The sequence below is a fragment of the Crinia signifera genome, chromosome 6, assembly GCF_055691185.1.
Source record: "Crinia signifera chromosome 6, ASM5569118v1, whole genome shotgun sequence".
In the NCBI taxonomy this organism is placed as follows: domain Eukaryota; kingdom Metazoa; phylum Chordata; class Amphibia; order Anura; family Myobatrachidae; genus Crinia; species Crinia signifera.
In genome coordinates, this window is record NC_139222.1 from 90422224 (window position 1) to 90447943 (window position 25720).

General features: G+C 43.5%; 1 protein-coding gene across 5 annotated transcripts in view; it reads left to right on the forward strand.

Annotated features, from left to right (window-relative positions):
- SULF2 (sulfatase 2) overlaps nucleotides 1-25720 on the forward strand; it is a 306266-nt gene that overhangs the window by 234638 nt on the left and 45908 nt on the right. For all 5 annotated transcript variants that reach the window (XM_083146425.1, XM_083146420.1, XM_083146421.1 and 2 more), the window contains 2 exons: nucleotides 6784-6935; nucleotides 11408-11577. In XM_083146425.1, coding sequence (XP_083002551.1) covers nucleotides 6784-6935; nucleotides 11408-11577 — 322 coding nt within the window. The remainder of the gene's footprint in view (nucleotides 1-6783; nucleotides 6936-11407; nucleotides 11578-25720) is intronic.

Genomic DNA, 25720 nt, shown 5'->3' on the forward strand with positions numbered 1-25720 from the left:
CAAAATACATATGGAAGGGATCACGTCCACGGGTGTCTAAAAAATACTTAGCTCTGCCAAAGGTCCTAGGGGGGGGAGGTTTTCCGGATGTGGAGGTGTATCAGGCCGCGTGCCTATTGAGCCAGGTCGGGGATTGGTACGTCTCCGGATCCTCAAAACCGTGGGTCGTTATAGAACGCTCGTTAGCCTCTAACATTCCGTTGGTGGACCTACTATGGGTCCCCCTGCGGGCTATCCAGAAAAAAACGGAATTAAGTTCAGCGACAAAAGCTACCTTGGAGGTGTGGCATGGGGCACTCGCCAGTATGGGCGGGCTAAGCCTGCCAAATATAGAGATCTCTCTGGTGGCCATTTCTAAACTTATCCCCAACCTAAATTTGAACCCGTGGATTATCGCAGGGATTTCTACCCTGGGCCAATTAATGCAAGGAGACTCTCTACAACAGTTTTCTGATCTTCAGGAGAAGTACGGGCTGCCTAAGAGTGAGTTTTACAAGTACCTTCAACTACGCCACTGGCTTATGGCTAACAGGGAAGGCCCGGTACCCATGGTGCCTGCTCCCAAAGTCCTCACCTCTAAGTTAAACAGCAAGTCGCACAAAGGGGGTATTTCACGATGGTATAACTACTTCATCTCCGTAACAAAAAAAGGGAAACTACCAGTGCAGATCAAGTGGGAGGCGGACCTCAATTTTTCTCTTAGTGAGGAAGTTTGGGACACTGTTTTCCACACAGGATTTAAAATGTCTAAATGCATTCAACATACGGAAATGTTTTTTAAACTCTGTCATAGATCATATTTTACCCCGACTAGACTACATGCCATTTGGCCAAACGTTTCCCCCCAGTGTTGGAGGAAGTGCGGCAACGTAGGCACACTGCTACATACATTTTGGCAGTGCCCCGTGCTGGCCCCTTTCTGGTCGGAGGTGTCCTTGCTGGCTAATACTGTCCTTAGATTCCAGGTTCACCTGACCCCAGTGTTGGCTCTTCTCCACTATTCCGATACACTTTCAGGGGGAGACATATACATACTGAGGCATATCCTCATAGCCGCCAAGGCAGCTATTGGCTGTCTGTGGAAGTCGGAGGGGGTGCCTCTGGTTAGTCAGGTAGTGAGCAAGGTGCACAACCACTTCCTATATGAAACAACAAATGCTAGGTACTCAACATCGAAGGCATTGATTCACCTGAAATGGCTCAAGTGGGCAGAATTTCGAGAAACTCAGGGCCTCACCCTAACTAGAATAGATATATGGGACGGAAACACCTTAACATCTCCCCCGCATTCGTAAGAATAATAGCATATACTTGAACTTTCAAGATCCTTGTACATATCGCTACGTGTATAACTCCCCCTCCCCCCCCCCCCATGTCTTTCTCCCCAATGTGTCTCTGTAAACCTGTCCTGGTACGGCCCACTTTTCTGTCTTTTTTACCTCCCTGTCTTCTGCACTCTTCTTTCTCTTCCTATCTTATTTCTTTAAGTAAAACTCAGGTCAAACCTCTGCGCAGGTTTAAACCCCTTAGTCGCTTAAATTACCACTAGCCACCTGTACTATGTGATTTGTTATGTGTGTATTATATGGTAATTGCCTTATGATGTTTATACCAAATCTATGGAAGAATTAACTACTTGACCTAATAAAAATTTATTATTGAAAAAAAAAAAAGACATACAAGTTGAAGACCCAATGGAGATGGGGAATGGTGTTTTGGTAAGAAAGCCCGGTACTTATGAGTTATCTGGGCGCCCGATTTTTTGATTGTATGCCTTAAGTTAAGGCATACAATCAGATGCGATGCGATATCGCATCGCATCGCATCGCATGCGACCATCGGATGCGATGACCCGATTTTTCCATAGGAATCAATGTTAAAATGGACAGAATCCATTTTAACATGGAATTCAATGGGAAAAAGGGGTCCTTTTCATACCCCTACTATCCAAGTGGGCATGGAGTTGGATATAAACCTGTGGCGAGCGTAGCGAGCCACCGAGCCCGAAGCGTGGCGAGCGAAGCGAGCCCCGCGAGGGGACGGTATTCTATGTCCCCTCGCGGGGCTCGCTACGCTCGCCACGCTTCGGGCTCGGTGGCTCGCTACGCTCGCCACAGGTTTATATCCAACTCCATGCCCACTTGGATAGTAGGGGTATGAAAAGGACCCCTTTTTCCCATTGAATTCCATGTTAAAATGGATTCTGTCCATTTTAACATTGATTCCTATGGAAAAATCGGGTCATCGCATCGCATCGCATCGCATCGATGGTCGCATGCGATGCGATGCGATGTGGCCGATCCGACCCGATTTAGAAATCGGGCGCCCGGATAACTCATAAGTACCGAAAGCCCAAACACCAGTATGTGAGAGGGATCCCTTAGCAGAACCCATATCAATCAGTGCTGGCCTCTGGAGCCGCTGCCATATTATCAGGGATAAAATCTTGACTGCTCACAGGAACATATCAGCCAGCTGACAGTGATGCCACCAAGTACCGAGAGCTGCAGCATCTGTAAGTGAGCTTGGCAGTTCCTGTATGCTATGGAGGGGTTGATCACCCTCTTTGCCCTCCTCTAGATCCGCCACTACATAAACCTATATTAAGAGATTAAAATGTAATACGTCTGGACACAAATAAAATCCCACCGTAGGACTTCATGTTTAACTTTTAAAATAGAATCCTATGGTGAGAACCACCCATAGGCTTACGTGTTCAATTCATAACATGAAAGCCTATGGAAGAGCGTGCAGCCTATCAGGTGGGGAGCACCGCTGTCGCTCTCTCCTGAGAGGTTGAGGGGGTTCCATTGACTGAAGTCATTTTAACTATTTTGTTTAGTTGTGGGCACCGCACCTTAAAAAGGACATAAATGAATTGGAACAGGTACAGAGAAGGGCGACTAAGCTAGTAAAGGTCTTGAATCACTAGAATACAAAGATAGGTTAACCAGGCTGAATATATTTTCACTGGAGAAACGGAGGTTGAGGTGATATGATTAGTATGTTCAAATACAGGATTGGGAATCATATGGGACTGGGAGATGATTTGTTAACTACCAGGCCTATACTTAGGACACGTGGGCATGTACTGAGGCTCGAGGAAAATAAATTTCGTAGTGAAATAAGAAGCGGATTCTTCACCATTAGAGCAGTAAAATTCTGGAACTCATTGCCGGTGGGGGTTATTACAGTAACTACTGTTAATGAATTTAAATCTAAACAGGATACATTTCTGGCCACTAAGGGAATCCTATAGATATGACTTACTCAAGTCAGTAGTTACAAGTTAGATAGGTTGACCTCGATGGACTAACATATTTTTTCAGCCTTAATTACTATATTACTATGTAACTATGGTCTGGGCATAGGTTCTGCTGTGGGACTACAAGTCCCAGTGGGACCATTAATGTCTCACATGCTGGGACTTGTGGTACTCCACGTCCTTGCATGCAGGGACAACAAAACCCAAAACTTTATTTTTATAATCGAATTGTTACACTTTAAAAATTTGGCACCCAATGCCCATGGGTGTCGGTGATAGCCCTGCCCAGTGGTGGCTTGGCGGGGACCCCTTTATTGCAGGGGTCCCCACTCCCCCATGGTCTCGGCCAGGGCTGACCAGCTAGGGTGATAATGCTTTGGATGGGGAACTTATGTAAAAAGTCTACCTCCGGCTGTGGCATTACACCGCTTGCTGCTGATTAAAAAAATATGAGGGTCCCCTGTGTTTTTATAACCTGGGCCAGTCCAAGGGCCCATTGCTGGTTTATGAATTATGGGGGGGGACCTTAATCATTTTATTCCCCTGTTTTATTCCCCCTGTTTTTCAAGAGCCCGGGCTGGTTATACTTGTGGTGGGGACCCCACGACATTCTTTTTATTATTTATTTATTCTTCGTTTTACACACAGAAGCTTACGCAGATCTCACTGATCTGTGCAGGCATCAGCAAATACGGATGGAACATGTGGTCTATTTCCATTAGTATTTTGAGCAGAATTCACGGACGAATTCAGCTGTACGAATAATTGTAAATCAGACGATCTGATAATACTCTGTGGCCATTTGCGGCTGAGTTCTGTCAATGGTCTAATTATCTGTACAGCCGAATTTGTCTGAGCTTGCAGTTAGTGACAACCGCAAGTCAGCCGAATTTGGCTGTACGAATAGACATCGATAGAACTCAGACGCAAATGGCCATAGAGTTCTATCAGGCGTACCTATTCGATTTTAATAAATTTTCCTCTGTATCAATGCCTGTTAAGTGTCATTTACCAGGTGAGAAAGGGGGCTCTAATTTAATATCTCTGGGCATTAAATCTTAAGGCTTCCATCCTATACATACCTAGTCAATTATTGAACTTTGAACTTTTTGAATTCCCTGTGTTAGAAATCTTATTTTACTCTCTCGTTTACACCCCCAATTCTCTCTGTTGATTGCCAGGAACAAGTGTATATGTGCCCTAAAAGGCTACGTTGTATTCTTCTGGAGATAAAGATTTGTTAAAATTGCTTTTAAAATATGTTTCCACTACAAGGCAGCAGAGAAAACTAATATCAGTGATTTGATGATCTTATCAGCTAGCAAACGTGAAATTAAATCAAAATGAAATTTTCTTCAGCGGAATAGTGATCACATCTCTGATTATACATGAAACAATTATAGAAAGCCAGAACTAAGTAACTGTACAGACTGCAATGTAATATTCCAAATTATCCGTACACAGTACTGTAGCGAAGATGATCTGATCAGGCTTTAGCTGAGGACCCCTTACATATCATATGGGTATTGTGTGTTATTGGAAACAGAGGCGTAACTCTGGAGGCAATGGGGATATTTGCCGTCGGGCTCCTTCTCCGAAGTGGGCACCTTTCATCCCCTGATAGTTCAAATCAGTTAAATTCGAGCCATCAATATCACTTCTGTGGCTGACTCCCCCTCCTAGCAGGACCATAGACGTCACACTCTCTTTATTTTAAACATAATATACATAACATACATACACACATGCATACATATATTTATATAAGGTTGTGTGTGTGTGTGTGTGTGTGTGTTTGTTTGGGTGGGCACCAATATTTATCTTGCCTCCGGTCAACTGGGACGAACTTACGCCAATGATTAAAGCGTCTATTAAATATATGAAAAAAGTTTTATTCTGTTATAACATTTGAACTGCATCTAACAAGGGTAACTTATATGAAACCAATAGCTGAAATATAATATGCCATTATCAAATATCAATGTTCTACAGCTCTAGTCATTCATTCACTCTGAAAGCTATTGTCTAGCGAAGTTAAATAACATATCTGCGTAACACAAAAGATTGTTCTCTGCGGCTGATAAATTCCAGAGATATTTCTGTGAGTGAAATCTCTCTTAATTCTTCAGTGTGGGACAATCATGATTAAAAATCTGAATCTCCATTTCCAGTCTATCGCATTACTAATATATTCTGTTATGTGAATAAACAAACTAGTGAATGGTATTAATTATCCACACAGAATTAATGGAATGTAAGTGTTTGTTTTGTTTTCCTACAGAATGTGATAGAGCGTTTCTAAATTGGCCCAAATCACAAATATATTGAGCAATTTGTATGAAACCAAATGTTTGGCAGGATTGAATCTAAGGTACCAGATATTTTGAACATGCTGGGAATTGGCAGCACTAAATGATCTGATTTGATCTGATCTTGAACTGAGTTGTGATCTACTTCATTGGAGGAGGAGGAGGACTGCTGACGCTGCACTGCTCATGGTCTCCGCACCTGTGTTCAGTGCAGAATAGATGGCCGCTACATGTGCATGAGCATTATTGGCAACGTTACTACTACGGAGGACAATTCCGGGATTGGCTTCCCTAATGTGAAAACCTGTCCCGGCCGCCCTCATATTTACTTACATCTGCTGTGGATCCAGGCGGGAGGTTGAATGCCACCAGGGTGGGTGGACGGGCTCTTGAAGGCAGGAGGGCAGTGTGCCAAGTGTCAACTGTGTGGCCTGCACAGTGTGACCTCTGATGCCGTCACACTGTGCAGAGCCGCACTGCCAGGAACAAGAGAAGCCGGCCAGCGTCTGAGCATCCGCTCAGATGCTGCCCGACATTAGACTCTGCATGGGCAGTCTAATACCGAAATCCCAGGATGGGAGACTCCATCCCGGGATTGAAATCCCGCTGTTTTAGGGGCCAAATCCCAGGATACCAGCGATCCCGGGATTGGCCACCCAAGTTACTATGGGCTTCTTCGACCTTCTGTTAATGACCTTTTTGGTGTCAACCAAAAGGACTGATAACCTAGAGATGTGACAGCTACCATACAGTAGCTGTCACATGTCACACTCATATTTTGAAAAGTGGCCAAATTTAAACCATAAACCATTATTCGGCCCAAAAAAGTATATCCTGGTGTGTGTCTATTACTGGTAAAGGGATCACAGCTTTATAGATCATACATGTTTATTGTTGTTCCGTTACTAGACTCACCATCAGCATTATCCCATGAATGCCCTTGGCTTGTGGCTAGATTACAATGTGTTTTTCACATTTGCTAGACAACCCCTTATACAGCTTAGAATTGTCCAACATATAAGATTGTAAGAAAAATTTAAAATATTTTCAAAAGGGTTAATTGTGTAACTAAAGTGCCTGTTAGACATCTGTGTAGATTGGCCACACACAACAGTCATATAATCCAGAGCACAAACTGTACTTCTCTATCACTCGGCCTGAAGTCGCCTATTGACATCATGTTTTCCCCTCTCTTGTTTTGTATTCTAGCTTTCTTTGGCAAATACCTGAACGAATATAACGGGTCATATGTGCCCCCTGGCTGGAAAGAGTGGGTCGGACTTGTTAAAAATTCTCGTTTTTACAACTACACACTCTGTCGCAATGGTGTGAAGGAGAAGCATGGATTTGATTACTCCAAGGTGAGCTAATCCCACAAACCTTGTGCTTTGGCTTGTTCTACAAATAAAACTAAATACAATATATTGTGTATATATCGCTGCGCCTTCAGTGCTTATAAGTGTTCTAACTTTGTACTAGATAAAGCAGTATTTCAGGCTTATAGTAATGTCTTTTGTGTTCCTCCCTCTGTCCAATCCTGCTCCTTCACGTTTTAAGGCTCGACCAACAGCAGTGGACCCCAGGGGATGTGGGTAGGCAGATGTGTAGGAGATAATCTGAAATCTAAATATATATCTATGCAAATATGGTGACCAGTGGAAAAAAATGTGACCAATAAAAATATATACAGTGTAGTATCCCTTATTCAAAATGCTCGGGACCACGAGCATTTCGAATAAGGGATTATTCTGTTTTTTGGATTTTTTTTTTAACATACTTACTGTATCTTGTCCCCCAGCATCCACTGCAGCCTTTAATATCTTCTTCAGCGGTCCCAGGGTGCATTGCGCGAGTTTGTACGTGCGCCGTTGATGTCACCGCCACGCACTTGCATCCGTTGCAAGTGGGACCGTTGAAGATGCTGAAGAAGATCCTGAAGGCTGAATTTGGTGAGTATGAAAAAAGGGGCGGAGAATCTGAAATATTCTAAAAAAAAAAACCACAGTTTATGGAATATTTCGGATAAGAGATCTACGGATACAGGAGATTCAACCTGTATTGTGGTGACCAGTGAGATAATATATTATTATAAAGGGGTTATATTAGTGTAAAAAAATGTGCAGCTCTATAGCATTAGTGTGACAAAAAAAATTGGTGAATAACTATACCCCAAAGTAGTTTGTGATATACTGTCACCACAGGGTGGTATCAAAAATACATACGTCTCACAAAGTGATGTGAATAGGACGCACAAGCAGCAAATGCTGATTGAAATATGTGGCATGCCTATATTCTGTGTGTGACCGCGGCTATATCTGCATAGAAAATGTTAAAGCACACACTTCTCATACAAACACTACAATCCATAGGTCTTAAAGACACAGCCCTCTCTTGGTTCTCATCCTACCTCTCTAACCGCTCCTTTAGTGTTCGTTTCTCTGATTCTACCTCCTCTTCGCTACCTCTTTCAGTTGGAGTACCTCAGGGTTCAGTTTTAGGTCCCCTGCTTTTCTCAATCTATACCTCATCTCTTGGCAAACTAATCAGCTCCTTTGGATTTCAGTATCATCTGTATGCGGATGATACTCAGCTCTACCTATCCTCCCCGGACCTGTCGCCATCTGTATTGAAGCGTGTCTCTGAATGCCTTTCTGCTGTTTCATCCTGGATGTCATCTCGCCACCTCAAACTTAATATCTCAAAAACAGAATTAATTATATTTCCGCCAATAAATAGTAGTTACCAACCTGATATCTCTATCACTGTTGAGAAGATGACAATCACTCCTACCTCTCAAGCTCGCTGCCTAGGTGTTATCCTTGACTCAGAACTTTCCTTTGTACCCCACATTCAATCTGTCTCAAAATCATGCCACATGCACCTAAAAAACATATTTAAAATTCGCCCTTACCTTACACAAGACACTGCAAAAACTCTAATCCATGCTCTCATCATCTCACGCATTGATTATTGCAATAGTCTCCTTATTGGCCTTCCCCAATACAGACTCTCACCACTACAGTCCATTATGAATGCAGCTGCAAGGCTAATCTTCCTAGCCAGACGTTCATCGTCTGCAAAGCTACTCTGTCAGTCACTTCATTGGTTACCTGTATTCTACCGTATTCAATACAAAATTCTTTTACTTACACACAAAGCCATAAACCAAACTACACCAACATACATATCCTCTCTTATCTCAAAATATCATCCAACACGGCCTCTACGCTCCTCCCAAGATCTGCGTCTCTCATCCACACTCATTACCCGCTCCCATTCCCGACTGCAGGACTTTCTTCGGGCTGCACCCACTCTGTGGAATGCCCTCCCAAGCACAATAAGACTCTCCTCCAGTCTCCAAACCTATAAGCGTTCCCTGAAGACTCATCTCTTCAGGCAAGCTTATCAAATTCCAGAACCAGTCATAGAACCTTGCGTTCTGGTGGAATTGATGCAATAAAGAATACAGTATCTATCCTTATGTATCAATGCCTATTTCCCTATAGATTGTAAGCTTGCGAGCAGGGCCCTCCTACATTTTGACTGTCTGTAAATACCCTGTTTTGTTGTTTCACTGTCTGCTATTGTAAAGCGCAACGGAATATGCTGCGCTATATAAGAAACTGTTAATAAATAAATAAATAAATAAAGCATGCTGTATATAATTTAAATCAGCATAAGCTGCTTGTGTGTCCTCTTCGCATCACTTTGCAAATAAAGTGTATTTTAACAGAAAAAAATCGCACAAGAAGACACCAGTCACATGGAGCTCATGTGTAAAGTGTCTTGTAGCACATGGAGGATAGGTATATGTGGACAAATCCTGCTTTTGCCATCTTGATAGTATGTCACTGAAATGATTGTTAGCTTGTGAGTAGGGCCCTGTTTTCTAAACTATTATTCAGTCTTATTACTATTTTGTTCCCAAACATAAACTGCAACAAAATATGCTGCTTCTATATAAATACCTGTTGTTGATGATGATAATGATAATAGTAATAATAATGAACTGTGCTGCAATTCCTAAGTAAATAGGAGTTTGATATACAGTATTTGGGAGATCAAATGTAATACAGATGCCTTCATTTCTACCAATAGTTCTACCAATAGTTCTTGTGTTTGTGGAAATTAATAGAATGGTGGTTAAGCAAATACCTCCTCTCTATTAGTGATGAGAATTAATTATTATTACCGGGAGTATCATGTACCATGTTCCTGATCATTTTTTTAAACTTTTTTTTAAGTCTCCTAGCAACTTCATTGACACAATGGGCAGTATTCAATGAGAAAAATTCTCAGTGTTTTATGGAGAATTTGTGATTTGTTCGCCTTGGACGGAGCATTTTGCTCTCCAAAAGCGAGCAACCCTATTCAATGTGAAATATTCTCCGTCTTTCTAAGTGATTTTCTCCGTGTCTCTCCGTGTAGCAATTCTCCATCTTTTGATGGGGAGCTGGAATGTGAACTTATAAACTAAAAGGGTTTTTTTTAATTTTGGTGTAAAAAAATCAGTTATTTTTTTCTGTGAAGGGGCATGTTATTTTTATTCATGTGCTTATAGCACATGAATATATATTTAATTAAAAAAAAATATATATTTTTTTTACACAGTGCAGCCAGCAGGGGGCCGGAGCGCTCGAGCCGCTCATTAGATATTCATATATTCACTGCACCCGATCGTTAATATGCACGATCGGGTGCAGTGAATATTGGGTCCCCCGCTGGCTATAGGGGGAATCAGCCTGTGCTGCCTGGGTCCCGGGGAGCCCCCTACCCTCCACATTCCTCTGGTCGAGTGGCGGCGAGTCTTAAATACATTGAATAGTGGGAGCAGGAGGCTCCGGAACAGGGAGAATCTCCGCTAAAACACGGAGAGTGCATGGAGAGCGAAATAAAACGCTCTCCATGCACGGAGAACTTTCTCATTGAATACTGCCCAATGAGATGATTGACTCTAGGGCAGTGGTTCCCGAACTGTGTGCTGTGGCTCCCTGGGGTGCCTCGGGACACTTGCAGGGGTGACACGGGTCAGGGCCGCCACTAGAAATGTTGGGGCCCGGGCCGCCAGCGGCACAGCGCCATACCTCCGGCTGGCCTCCCCCCCGCCCCGCATGACAGCAACCCGCCTCCCCCTACCCCATCCCCATTACTTACCATCACCCACAGCGCGCATCATCCTCTGGCTCCTTCGGTGTCCACAGTCAGGTCCGGCACGCACACTGCAGCCTGCAGAGAGCCGAGCCACTCTGTGTCCTAGGCTCGGCGCTCTGCAGGCTGCACTGTGTATTGTGCGTGCCTGGGCGCCGGGTGGGGGTGGCTGAGTGCGGAGGTCTGTGGGCAGCTGCCCGGGCCCCTACAGAGGCCTGGGATAGCTGTACCCAGGGCACCCCCCTGTTGGCGGCCCTGCCACGGGTTAGTGGTCCAGGACCAATTCAAATTATTTATAATCAATTATTTATGGACAAAACCAGTGCTGGTGGCTGCCAATCATAAATATGTGTACAATCAGAAGCAAATCCTGCCCTTAACCACATAACTGAACCTAAAAAGCACATTCTTTATATGCACAGTTTACTTAATTTTATATATATTTTTGGGGCCTAGGGGTGCCATGGAAAAATTCTGATACTCAAGGGTGCCGTGATTCGAAAAAGATTGGGAACCCCTGTAGGGTCAATATGAGTTTAGTATAGTAGGTATAGTGAATAGTAAAAATAATATTCCAAGCACCAGCATGCCAAGACTTGTGTCCAGTCTTGCTGATAAAGTTTGGGTAACCTGGATAATGAAATACTGTATATACAGCTCACACATCATTTTATTTTGATTAAAGGACTACTTGACAGACCTCATCACAAACAACAGCATTAACTTCTTCCGCACCTCAAAGAAAATGTATCCACACCGACCAGTATTGATGGTCCTCAGCCATGCTGCCCCTCATGGACCTGAGGACTCAGCCCCTCAGTATTCCCAGATGTTCTCAAATGCTTCTCAACACATGTAAGTACAGTGTGTGTTCCTCGCTGTTTATGTTCTTTGGACTGTATGCATATACAATATATATCTATTGCATTTCTAAACAAGCTCTTCTTCTGGTTGACATGCTTGGGCGCGAATTTTCACTTGGACCGATGTTCTGCGCATGTGCCGGGGGTGGAGGAGCATGTGGTGCCGACCGGGGTCATTAGCATATGTGAACACCCAGCGTTTCATGGGCGTTCCCATAAAAACACTGGGTGTACACATGCTAATGCATTTGTGACGCACGTGTGGGGGGGGGGGGGCGGACAGCTGACATAACTTCACCATCATTCGATGGTCGGTGGCCATTAAAAGAAGTGGAGGTTCCCACTGGCGTGCGAATGGTTGTCTATGTAAAACATCCATTCGCATACCGGGCAAACAAACCCTGTGTGCGAAGGGGGGTGGGCATACCCCCATTCGCAGGGCAGGTTCTGGATGACTCGCAAGGGTGTGAATACACACACGAGTGAGTCAACCACAATAAGGGCCTAGGTGTTGCTTGAAAAAGTATTTTGAGAATAAGCTACATTACTTTATAGAATAGTCAAGAGTAGGAATTGGGTTGCATGATCATTTTAGAGGCTCATGTGCCTTGGTTAAATCTCTGCTTGGTCTACTATAGATATCAATAACATTGTTCAACATAAAATACTTTGAAAGCCACTCAAATTAGTAATGTCCTTCAGTTGCTGAAAGGGAGGGGGTTGTTCTAGATTAGAAAGTAACATAAAACATGTTTTCCCCTAGCATACGTAGGGGTTTTAGCAATAAGATTTGAAAAATCACATGGTAGTAGGTAATACAGAGATCGTGTTAAACATATTTATTAAATGATTTGTAGTAAAGTTAATCATCTAGATCAGCGGTTCCCAACCGGTGGTACGCGTACCCCTGGGGGTACACGGTGGCCGTCTTGGGGGTACGCAGCAGCTTATCCTGTATTGGCTACAGAATGCTCCCCGCAACTTCTGCGTTAGCCCGCACGGGGATATGTGGCGGCCCGTCCTGTAATGGCTGCAGAAGTCAGGCGGGTTGCCGGGGAGACAGACGCAGCCGGGTTGCTGAGGAGACGAAGACGCATCGCATCACTTCCGCCTCCGGCTCCACCATCTGGGCAACTCCTAGGAAGCTCCTCGGCCTCCTCCTCCGCAGGATCTGGCCCACAAACATTGCTGGTGGAGTGGGCGGCTGCAGCGAGAATTATCGAGGGATCGAGGAAGCCTACAAGCCCAGGTTACTAACACATGTTTTGAAAAAATTATGTGTGTGCAGTGGTGGGCTGCGGGACTATTATTACTCACTGCGCCGTCCCGCCGAAAATGCATTTTCGGCGGGGGGGGGGGGGGGGAGGGGGGCGCAGAATTAGTAGTTACACCACTCTGTGTGTGTGTATACACACACACACAGGTACATGGGGGAAAGGCACTCTTCTTACTAATTACAATGGGGTGACCGGTATGTACATAAATGTATTACCTCATCAAATGTGGGCAATCCAAAGATCTTCCACTCTGAATCAGGGACCAGCACTCCCAGTATCAATATATATATATATAAAGCAAATTTTATTAATCAATCAATGTAAACAGTGGTATGTAGAAACAGTACTTCACTAGGCAGCAGCTGAAGACATGCGAAACATTGTGGCTCCGGTACAACCCTGACGGGATGGGTGGGGGTGATTTGACACAAGGGGGGTACTCATAATTTAAAAGCCTAATTAAGGGGTACGGCAGAGAAAAAAGGTTGGGAACCACTGATCTAGATCTATGGGGGCATCCTATTAGCTGCAATAACCAGTTTTTGCAGAAAAAAAAGAGCGAAAACTGATCCTTTTTTTTTTTCAAAAGCTGCTTGATCGCAGCTATCCAATTGCTTGCATGCAATAGATCATCATAGTGGTTATTGCAAATCTCTCTTTACCTACTCTGAGCTGGTGAGGAGTTGGGGGAAATCCCTATTTTTGGGTAAAAACATCAGAACCCCTTGTCTCCTTAACCCTTTCAGTGCCAAGTGAATTTGTCAAAATAGGTGTGGACATTGCCAAACAAACCTGTAAGTTTTACTTTATATAGTCTTGCTTTTACACGTTTTTATTTGAATTTATATAACAAATGTGAGTGACACTGGCATTTTTAGGGGATATTTTGCACAACTCTCACATATGTTGGCACTCAAAGGGTTAATGACCGATCAGGCACTTTGAAGTTTTAAATGATTTTTAATTAGTCAATAATGAGATAGTCAGCTTTTAGGTGAAAAAAGCGATGGAATTGGGGATACAAGTGTGGGGTACTTTATCAGTGGACAAATAGTTTTTAGGCTTGCAGGTAGGAGTAATCAGTTGTTAAGTTATTGACATTTTATTTGCCTTCAATTGACCTACTGTAACTATATACTTTTTTATGTACCCCATATTTAATAAGCATATTTATTTTACACAAAAAAGCTTGTTTTTTTTAAATATATATATATATATATATAGATACAGAAGTACCAACACACTCGCCATTCCTAGGAATGGGGTGCAAACAGCACCCACGACCCAGGTTGGGGTGCAGTGGCCTGTGACCACACACTCTAGTAAATACAAACACAGGGGGCCCAGCACTCACTACAACAAACTAACTCACCTTAACATTCAAATAATCAATAAATAAATAATGGGGTTTTAGTTCATGAATTGATCAATGCATTTAAGCTTGCAGCCCATCGCCAAGGGACCCCATTTCACTGCAAGTCCTACACTAACTGGTTTTCTTGGGAACCTGGCACCTGCTTACACATCATAGCTAAAATGAACATGTGTTTTTTCTCTGGGTTAATGCTCAACTGCCAAGTAACATGGCTTTTATAAGGTGAGACAATCCCAAACACAGAACCTGAATTAGTATTAAAGGGGCAGCTGTCACAGGTTTCAGGTAAATGAGCTTATCAAGGGTGCATGAGAAAGCTATGATCACAGTAACAGAAGTTAATTAAAAATCAACCCAAATATATAGATACAGAAGTACCAACACACTCGCCATTCCTAGGAATGGGGTGCAAACAGCACCCACATCCCAGGGTGGGGTGCGGTGGCCTGTGACCACACACTCTAGTAAATACAAACACAGGGGGCCCAGCACTCACTACAACAAACTAACTCACCTTAACATTCAAATAATCAATAAATAAATAATAGGGTTTTAGTTCATGAATTGATCAATGCATTTAAGCTTGCAGCCCATAGCTATGATGTGTAAGCAGATGCCAGGTTCCCAAGAAAACTAGTTAGTGTAGGACTTGCAGTGAAATGGGGTCCCTTGGCGATGGGCTGCAAGCTTAAATGCATTGATCAATTCATGAACTAAAACCACATTATTTATTTAATTGATTATTTGAATGTTAAGGTGAGTTAGTTTGTTGTAGTGAGTGCTGGGCCCCCTGTGTTTGTATATATATATATATATATATATATATATATATATATACACACATCAATCAACGGCTCAAACAGACTTTTTTCAAATAAAACACTGCACACTCAGGCTGATAACTGTTAGCTGACAGTTATCAGCCTGAGTGTGCAGTGTTTTATTTGAAAAAAGTCAGTTTGAGCCGTCGATTGATGTGTGTGTATATATACTTGCAAGGGAGGACTGAGCTCCGGACGCCAGTATTGAGTTATACTTCAGAGTGCCGGCTGGGTGATAAAAAATATATATATGTAGCCTCACTAGTAGGGGGCTAAGTGCTACAAGCGACCTTCTGTTGTTTAGGATTAGCGCAAATCTAAGAATCTTGTGTGTTATATATATATATATATATATATATATATATGTTTGCAGCCATATAGCACATTCTAAGTCCCCCACATCTTTTTATTATGCCCTCTGATATACATCTATACTGTTATTCTATGTTACTTTGCCATTTTGGGGGGGTACAGGCTGATTGCCATTTTTTTCACCTGAACACATCACAGGTCTGGCGTTTTAGTGATTTTCTAATAGGATAGGTTTATTTTCTAATAGGAAAGGTTAAAAAACAGGAGAGCGAATACCCATAAAAAGTGTTTTTTTTTATTTATTTAGGCAATAGGTAAGATAACTTTACATGCAATTGCGGATCGCGTTATCACAGCTAATAGGATACTTCCCTATATGCTTAAGAAATGGTTAATGCAATTATTATTTTAATATTGTTTTTTTAAAGGGGGGAATTCAATTAATGGCAAAGAAAATGTTTCTCTGATATTTGGAGGGGGGGGGGGGGGGGGGGGGGCGCTATCCTATTGGGTAACCCGAAAGAAAAAACAACAACATTTTCTTACAAAAATACACAGTATCAGTGAGGCAAGAGATAAATAATCTACCTATCTAAAATAATAAACTGAGGCTTGGACCAATTTATTGGGGATAATTGAAGAGGCAGGGATGAATAAATTAGTCACAACAAAGCATTGTGGCTATTTTAGTTCCCCCTATATGGTTTATTAATTCACGTGTCCTGTTGATGTTCTATACAGTTATCAAAATTTCCCATTATTATTCTTTCCCAGTATTTTTCTGTTCTTTGTCTTATTCTTCTTCTACACCTCTGTTTTATTCAGTGTCATTGTTCTTTCCCATTATTATTCTGAAAAAAGTAGCATTATGTTTATTTTTCTTGGAAATTATTAGTTATATTCATAGTATTATCCTGGTAATATTCTGTCTGTTTATTTTTTGTACAGTTATTATTATAAAGCAGCATTATTATAGTGTCCCATTATTATATTGCACAGTTATTCTGTATATTTATCAAATGTCTCATTATTCCATCCTGGTGTCCTGTTTTTTTTTTCTGACTTATTATTCTATACTGTTTTATTCAGTCACTTTATTCTTTCCCATTAATATTCTGCACATGTATTTGTACTAGACTATAGTTCTCTTTCTGTCAAATATTATTTTTAGAGTATTATTCTTTACATTTGTTATTCAGTAACATTATTTTTAGTTTATATTGTGTTTAATTATTAAACTGTTCCATTATTATTCTTTCCTGGTATTTTTCTGTTCAATTATTTGTCTGTTGCATTATTATTCTATACTGTTTCTATTCAGTCACTTGTTCTTTCCCATTAATATTCTATACAAGTAGTATATAGTCTATCGTTTTTTCTGTCATGTTTATATACCTAGTACTATCCTGGTATCAATTTGTCCAGTTATTTTTCCATACAGTAATTCAGGGCCTATAGTGGCCCTGGAGAGGTGGTGGAACTAATTTCCCTTTCCTGGATGGAGGTTGCTGGGGGGGGAGTGACAGGCAGCCACTCACCTCCATCCAGGGGGGTTCCCTGCTCCCGACTACAGCCCTCCAGGGGCCGGCGCCCTAGGCAAATTCCTTAAGCTGCCTAGTGGTTGCGCCGGCCCTGCCAGTTCCTGCCTCTGAAAAACATTCCCACCGCAGATGCTGCCACCACCATGCTTCACTTTGGTATTAGCCTGGTGATGAGCGGTGCCTCTCTTTAACCTACCAGGGCAGGTTTGTCCTGTCCCAGCAAAACCCACCACAGATCGTTGGAGCCTCCCCCTGCCCCCCCCCCCCCCCTAACCTTCGCTCCGACGTTTGGACGCCGGAGGCTGAGCCACCGCTGCCCCAGCCGCCAGTCACTGCAGTGACCTAAGGTGGAAGGCTCAGGGATGTTTGCTTGGGAGGACTCGGGCGCCTGAACTCCTGAGCGCTCCCGAGTCCCCCCGAGCCGCCCCTAACATCCCAGAGCCTGCCGCCTACGTCACTGCTGTAAAATGAATGGCGGCTGGTGGCTGGGGAAGGGGCAGGGGTCATGTGAGCTCTTGCTTAGCAGAGGTGATGGAAGGGGGGGGGGGGTTCTAGAGGTGGTACAGCGCAGCTGAGCCCGGAAAACTTCCGGGCATACCTCCCAAGGGGTTAAAATATTACTATAAAGTGTTTAGTAAAGTTTTTTTCATTGTGTTTTCTTTATGTCTAAAAAATGCTGATTCAGTTTCCATGTCAAGTCTAGCATTAGCGATATACAAAATATAACTATGTAATCTTTATTTTATAATGCACATTTCTTTAAGAGCATATCAGCATAAAACACTATTAATCTACATTTATAAAATTGCTGTTAAAATGTGTTTTCCAGCTGAAATTATAGTAATGACATTTAAAAGCGGCAGTCTATCAAATAACAAGTGCCTCACAATTATCTGTCTGCGTACGAGTCAGTGGAAGTCATTTTATGTACCTTGCAGAACAGGTTATTTACACTCCATATATCGGTGGTACACAAATGTTTGCCACTTACTTCCCTGCTGTGATGACTAGTTATATTATTATTCCTGTAGTTTTATAGATTCTAGTTTCACTCCAGACTTCATTGCATCCAAGTTAAAGCATTAAGTACATTTACAGTACTTTAACTATGCATTTAATTTACTGTGGCAGAAACCCAGAAATGACTTGTCATGCACATGCACAAGTTACAGCCCCACCTGCTCATTTCTGGCTCAGAGATACATTTTGTTTCAAGAGATATCTTGTCAGTGATGATAGTGGTGCACAGTACGACTCGTAGCCTAGTCTTCCCAAGGCAATGCCTGCTGCTTTTTCTGGATGTGTTCGTTTCACGTTGCTTTATAGTCCATGATGCTCAGAGACCAGTAGATGATATTACTCAAATAAAATAACAAAACCGTACTATTTTAAATGTGCATTCCGTTGACTGTCAAAATCAGATTTGGATTGTGGATTTGTTCAGCATCACTCGTGATGCACCATCTGCTGGCAAAATATGCGCCAAAACCTAAGGACCCTGCTGCATCAGTAAATAGCTGCAGAACAGTGTTAAGGCCCCCATACGCTATGTGATTTGGTCCCGATTTCACCCAATTCAGATGAATCGGGCAGTGAAATTGGGCAAAATCGCAGGTCTAGGCATGCGGTCCGATCTAATGCGCGGTCCTGTGCACATCGGATCGGAGTCGAGAGTTCGGACCAGCTGCACAGAAGATTTGCTAAATCTGTGCAGCCGGGCAGGGGATGCTGTGAGGTGGGCAGGGGACGCTGCGAGGTGACTGGCGGGGGACACAGAGGCGGCGGGCGCCAGGCAGGGGGAGCCTGAGCAGGGAGCTGTCAGTGGCGTGCTGCAAGGAGATAAAATAAAGCACCTACAATGAATGGTCAGCCTGTGATTGGCTGAGTGCTCTCACGAGAGAGCGTTAAGCCAATCACTGGCTCCCCATTCATTGTATGTGCTTTTTTTTTTATCTTGCAGCACTGAAAGCTCCCTGCCCCGGCTCCCCCTGCCCAGGTCTCCGTTACCCTCACCGACATCTTCCACCTCTGTGTCCCCCGCAGCGTCCCCTGCCCACTACCTCTGCCCTATTCGCAGCGCCCCCCGCCTCACAGCATCCCCCGCCACCTCGATGTCCGCAGCCCCCTTGCTACCTCCACCTTGCAGCTCCCCGGGAGTTGTATATGATAAATCGCATGGTATTTATCATATGCAAAACTTGGCACATCAAGTGCCTAATCGTGCGTCCCCCTCCTGGGGAGCTGCAGGGGAAACCAGGTCCGATTTGTCCTTAGGACAAATCGGACTAATGTACAGTATGGGGGCCTTTAGAAACCTGCCTCTCTGGACATATTCTGACCCCATTGAATTCAATCAAAAATTGTTCCAAGTGGCCAAGTCAGTTCCCCTATGCCTTCTCTTTCTAGATTTTTTATTACATGACTTCTTTCTCCCACTATCCGAACCATCCGTAGATCTAGTGCTACTAGACAGGGACTTGTTTGAAATGGAGCTAGTCTCCAATTCAAAATCGGGATCCAAAGAAGGCTCGCCACATCCATGACTCCCAGCACTTGGCTCAGCCCTGGGGCATGATGAATCCCTACACGACCTGCCACCGCTACGAAGAGGAACTCCATCTCTCAACGCAGGTGGAACGGTGGACCACGTTCTGCCTCCCCAAGTGTAACTTGAAGCTCTTTCCATTTCGTTGACTACTGAGCCTTCTGTGGACACAGAATCGAAAGCATCTACAGACAACACATCAACCCTAGCCAAACTGCCTGAAGGTACCGCTGAATTAACCCCAGCAGATAATGTAGACAAAACTGGAGCCAGAGCCTGAGTAATTGCTCCAGCTAAATGCTCAGAACCTTGTCCTGCACTATTAACATTACTCTGCCCACCTGGACCGGCGGTTAGCAGAGGAACTACAGCTTGCACTACTGCTGCGCAAATCGTTGAAATGGCAGATGCATTTAAATCACCAGTTGCTGCCGGATGCGCAATAGCTCTAACCGCATCCACGTAGGATACCCCCTCCCTGCGCAAGCCTCTACTACCACTTCTGGGAACCAGTGGATCCAAGCTTGCTTCCTGACCTGCTGTTCCTTCAAATAGACGCCGTGCTGGATGATGGCGTATATATCTCCTAACTCTAGCATTGGTGGGTGCAGTGTTTTGCTGACCAGGATCATCCCCTATGGGGACATGACAGGCAGCCACATCCGCGCGCCTTCTCGCTGCACACTGGCATCTATTACTTCTAGATACACCTGGAGAATTGTCAGCATCATCTGGCAAAATGATTTACCCCAGAGAAAAGATAGAAATACAGAATCAGAATAGATACAAGAATTAAAAAGCCAGAGAAGAGAGAATAAAAGATAGAAATTAAGATATAGCGGATAGAAAATCAAACCAGACAGATATATGAAGAGCAGTCAGCAATAGCTTACTTAACCCTCCAACAATCATACTGTAAAAGAGGCAGAAGCTTCTAGAAACCAAAGCTAAGAGACTAACCTATAGCTCCGCCCCTGAACAATAAACCAATAAAGAGCAACATCACTATACCACCTGTCAGAGGGCCCTGATGGAGTGCACAGTGTACAGACCCGTGAGTTTGTGCTGCTCAGACATAGATCATGTTCTGCACAGTCTTTACTGTGGCAGAAACCCAGAAATGACTTGTCATGCACATGCACAAGTTACAGCCCCACCTGCTCATTTCTGGCTCAGATACATTTTATTTCAAGAGATATCTGGTCAGTAATGATAGTGGTGCACAGTACGACTCGTAGCCTAGTGTTCCCAAGGCAATGCCTGCTGCTTTTTCTGGATGTGTTAGTTTCACGTTGCTTTATAGTCCATGATGCTCAGAGACCAGTAGATGATAATACTCAAATAAAATAACAAAACCTTACTATTTTAAATGTGCATTCTGTTGACTGTCAACATGAGATTTGGATTGCTGGCCGTCACAAACCTGACTAGCAGCAAGAGACCAGCGCCAGAAAGTTGACATTGATGAGAATGCTGGCACCATAATCCCGATTGTAAATATGTGGGGCGATGTAGCATTAGGCCAGGGAAAAGGGGGGTTTCAGGTTCAGGCACTAGGGGGGCCTTAGGGTTATGCTGCTGGTAGGGACAGTTAGGGTAGAGGGGTGACAGGGGCTACTGGCAACTTTTTGCTTGGGGGGCAAATTCAATCAAATGGCACTTGGGAGGGCTGGTAGAAAAAGCAGCCCTTCCTGCATACTGTATGTTCCTATTTACCCCTAAACAGCTGTCTCGTTGGAGGTAATGCAATTGTTATTTGTGAGACGTAATTAATGGACATCTGACCAAGCAATTTAATTGTTCTGAGTGGCTATTAATTATCGCTCTTATTGCGCCCACACAAACCCACGTTTGGTTGCCCAAACCACAGACTTTTCATACATTTCTGTTATCTACCTCAGGAGGCTGCAAGATGTGTTTTCCCACAGCATGCACGCCCAGATGGAACAGCAATTGAATTGCTCCTTTGGGTACCCACAATTATATCGCCCACTTGAGTCCTCTTTGAATATGCAGAGAAATATGAATGAGTCCACTTATGCAGCTTCTCGGAAATCTCACATAAGGTTTCCCTTGAACTCCCTGGCACCTTCCCGGGCAGCAGGATTGCATAGGATACACCATATGCAGTTTTTCTGCATACAATGTATTTTTAAGTTATGCGATCCCAGCAAGGGCTAAGGGATCTTACAAATCTGTAGTGTAGCCCTTGCGATCTTAGGCTTTAATCTGATGCACACTGGTCCGCACAAAGGATTAGAATCGGAGACAAAACACATATGATTTGACACATTTCGTTTGATTTCTTGGTCCAATCTGACAAAATCGAGTAAAAAGTGCCCAAATCGTATAAGTGTATGGGGGGGGGGGGGCCCTTTAGTGCCAGCTCATTCCATATAACACTGTGCCACTTGCAGCTTACAATGAGCTCACTCTCATCGACCCCCTCATAATTCACTCACAGACCCTCTCACTGTCCACTTTAAGGAACTTACTGGAACTAACTTTAATGAACTAACCCTTCATAGCACTCAAAGCCCCTTTCACTGTCCACCTCACAGCATCCCTCATTCAATGTCCACATCAGAGCAACTCCTGGCCCTCTCATGGTCCATGCCACAGCACTCTCTCCCACCCATTGAATTTGTGGTCATTGCTCATCTCCCTCCCTGAATCTCTCCATGGCCTCCCTTAGTGACACCCTCCCGTTCCATGGCCCCAATACTCAGCTTCCTCTGTCTCTTCATGATATTATTCTCTCCATTACAGCCACACTTGACTTACCTCAACTGCTCTAGTCCCTGGTTCTTTGGCTTGCTGTGTGTGCTGATCTCCTCATAATCGTAGTGGTGGCTCCTCCTCTATCCTGCAGAGACAGACAGTCTCAGCACTTGATCGGGTCTATGGAAGAACAGTACAGAATATGCAGCTGAACTGGCTATTAGGGTTCAAGAGGACAGACAGCACTGCTCTGCTGCTGCTAAGCTTACTTGTGGGAGCATGTACTGATTACTGTGCTTTGGGTAGCTGAGAGACCGTCATCATTGCAGTACACCATGGCACTGGGTGTGTACAGCTGCTCACGTCTTCACCAACTAGTCTGTTCTCAACGTTGGCAGTGGATCAGCGGTTGGTCAGGCCACTTGTGGTGGTGGTCAACAGGCCATATTTCATCCACCCCATAGTTTAACCATTCCCAGAGTGGCCATGGAGCAGGAAAAGTAAACTTCTGACCGCTGACATCCACACTGCTAGTCATCTGAAGGTATCCTGCGGTTTCCATTGACACACATTAGAGATGTGTACACATAAACCTATCATCATATATCGCTAAATAGGCCTGTTTTTGCACACCATGGTTTTTGCAGCTTTGTCTTAAAATATCAAAAGAAAATGGAAATCCAATCTCCAATTATACACTCCCGCTGCTTCTGTTATCCTCACAACAAAAATAGTACAACCAGTACTTTTTCACAAAATTACTTCAGAACTCGAACTTTTCTTTGGGAAAGCGCTGTGTGATATATCCAGTTATATTTATTAAGATTTTTCTTATTCCATTATTATATAGAGAAGCATAGTCCTTTTATAAATCAAAAAATAATTGTTCAATCTATTGCGACAGTCACAAAATATAATGCATAAAAAACTAAAATAATATATAAGTGTGCAGAAAAAATCAGCAGTTCTTTTTCTGATTTTTACAATAAGAATCCTTTGGCCTAAGGGTGCATTGAAAAAAATTCTGATACACTCGGGTGCCAAGATTCAAAAAAGTTTTTATTTATTAATCTTTTTTTTCTTCTGCAAATTTCACCTTAATTTTAGTTTTATATAAAGTTGGAGGAAATTTCGTAAAAATCTCCAAGCCCTAACATTTGCATCAGCTCCACATTCTGCTTGCTTTTCCATACCTCTGAATGGAAATATGATCTGCCCATATTTAAACTTCAAATGATGCATCTTTTAGACCAAGTTCTTCTAAAATAACCTCATCTTCGTTATTAGAGGCTTTGGTCCATTTCCTGTACTGCTGCTCGGCCCTTCCTGACGTCTGACTGGCAGAGCAGAACTTGGGATCAGCTTATGTGATCATAATATGGACTGCATGGAGAAAGAGAAAAATGAATAGAACAGAAAATAAGATGAATAAAACTTACATCTGTTCAGGGATCTCTGATTTGTGGGCTGCAGTTGTAACCAGATTAGCTGAAGATGTGTGGTCAGCTGAGGTGCAGTAAAGGTCCCTTCTGGCACTCGACCCAAACAATGTGTGGCTTATGTAATACAGTGCTTCAGATATTTGCAAACCTGATGATCACAGTCATCCTGATTTGGATGGAAAATCTGCGGTTTCTGGGCATGCAGCAGCTTCATGGTGCCCTTTATACTGCATGCCACGCAAAGGGTTAAGGGTCCACTTAAGGGAGTCTGTTTATTGTGTTGTATTCAGTGCCGTCAAGAGGGGGGGAGCGGGTACTTTTTACACGGGCCCGGGTCTTGTGCCCCCCTCCCCCGCTGCAGAGACCGGGCAGTGAGTAGAACAGTGGCTCTCAAACTTGGTCCACACAGTTCACGTTTTCTAGGACACCCACAGGGGCACTTATTATTGACTGACACATTTTAACAGATCCACAGGTGGAGCTAATTATTTCACTTGATTTTGTGAGGAGACCTGCAAAACATGCACTGTGTGGGGTCCCGAGAACTGACTTTGAGAACCTGTGGTGTGGAAAATAGAGGCTTCCGCAGCAGCATGGCCTCTCCCCCATTTAGAACATGCTACTCAGTGCCGTGTGCTGAGTGGGGGGAGAGGCAGCTGCAGCAGCAGCCTGTGTGCACAGCCCGCACCCCCTGCAAAAAAAAATTTCATGTTGACCATGCCCCATTTTTACCAGGTCCCAGTGGTGCTTTCAAAAGTCCTGGTTGTCTTCAAAAAGTCATAAGCTTTCCAATGACATATTTCAATTCATGAAAACAACAGAAATAGCATGGACACTTATGACTGCACCCTCAAGGGGTCGTCCGATTAAACCCATCTTTGAACTTAGCTTGTCCCTTAAGATGAAAAGGTTTACATAAACATCCATTCGCAGGCTGTGGGGAACACCCACATCATTCGATGGTCGTGACCATCGAATGATGTGGAAGGTGTGCGCATATCTAAGGTTACTCTCAGGTAACCTTAGATGTGCGTGCACATTTGCCAGGAAGTGGGCCTGCAGCTGACATCCAGTGACTGCCCACCCCTGGCACCCACTTCATGGCCAATTACCCTGGGAATGGCCAATGTTTTCATGGGAACGCCTATGGAACGCTGGGCCTTCCCATTGGCAGAACTATCCGCCGCTGCCCCCCCCCCCCCCCCCCGCCTGCATTGTAGGGTGCGTGCGCCCGGTTAACACCCTGTTAGCCATGGCCGCACGCAACCTGCTTCTGCACAGACGCACAACATGGTCCCCCGTGCGAACACATGGGGGATCCGAATGAATCAGAATAATGGCCTATATCTGTATATGGAGCAGAACAGAACCTGGAAAAAAGCTGCGGCTGCTACATTGTAGCGTATTGTATACAATTTCAGAGACTCAGTCACACAAAGATACACAAGTGTCACATATCAAATCACTCAGCACAGTCTCCTGGTGCTGCATCTTAGCCACACTGCATCTAAGCCATATTTTCTGGAAAAAGACACCCAAAGTGCTGGGGGGGCTGTTTGGCACAACTGCACCAATGATATATGAGAACACGTTTCAATCTCTTTACATAGCAACTTCGAAAACTTTTTTAAAGTTGCTGCTACATTTATAATGGTTTCCTTTTATTGCAAGTATAAGTGCAGAGCACTTTTTTTTTTTTTATACACCCTTTCCGGTTTTCTTTTGAATTTGTTAATATGCCTAAATCTGTGATCTCTGTCTACTCATTATTTGTCCCAATAAGCACAAGATCATATTTGTTGCATTTGGTCAAATTGTATATGGATCTGTTATTTGCTGCGGAAGGCCACTTATTTAATCTGCTGTTGCGTAAGTTCAAATAATCATAAACTAAAATAACCTACAAGTCGCAAGCATTAGCTTTACATGAAATACATCCAAATCTGTTGGCCCAATCTTTGCTATAACATATATTTTTAATTCTTATAGTTAGGGCTTAAAGTGGTCCTGAAGGAGTGGTGGCACACATTTACCCCCAATAAGTGGAGCCTGGGCCAGTGCCAGGGTTTTTTAGCACCACCTGCAACCTACAATTTTTTGC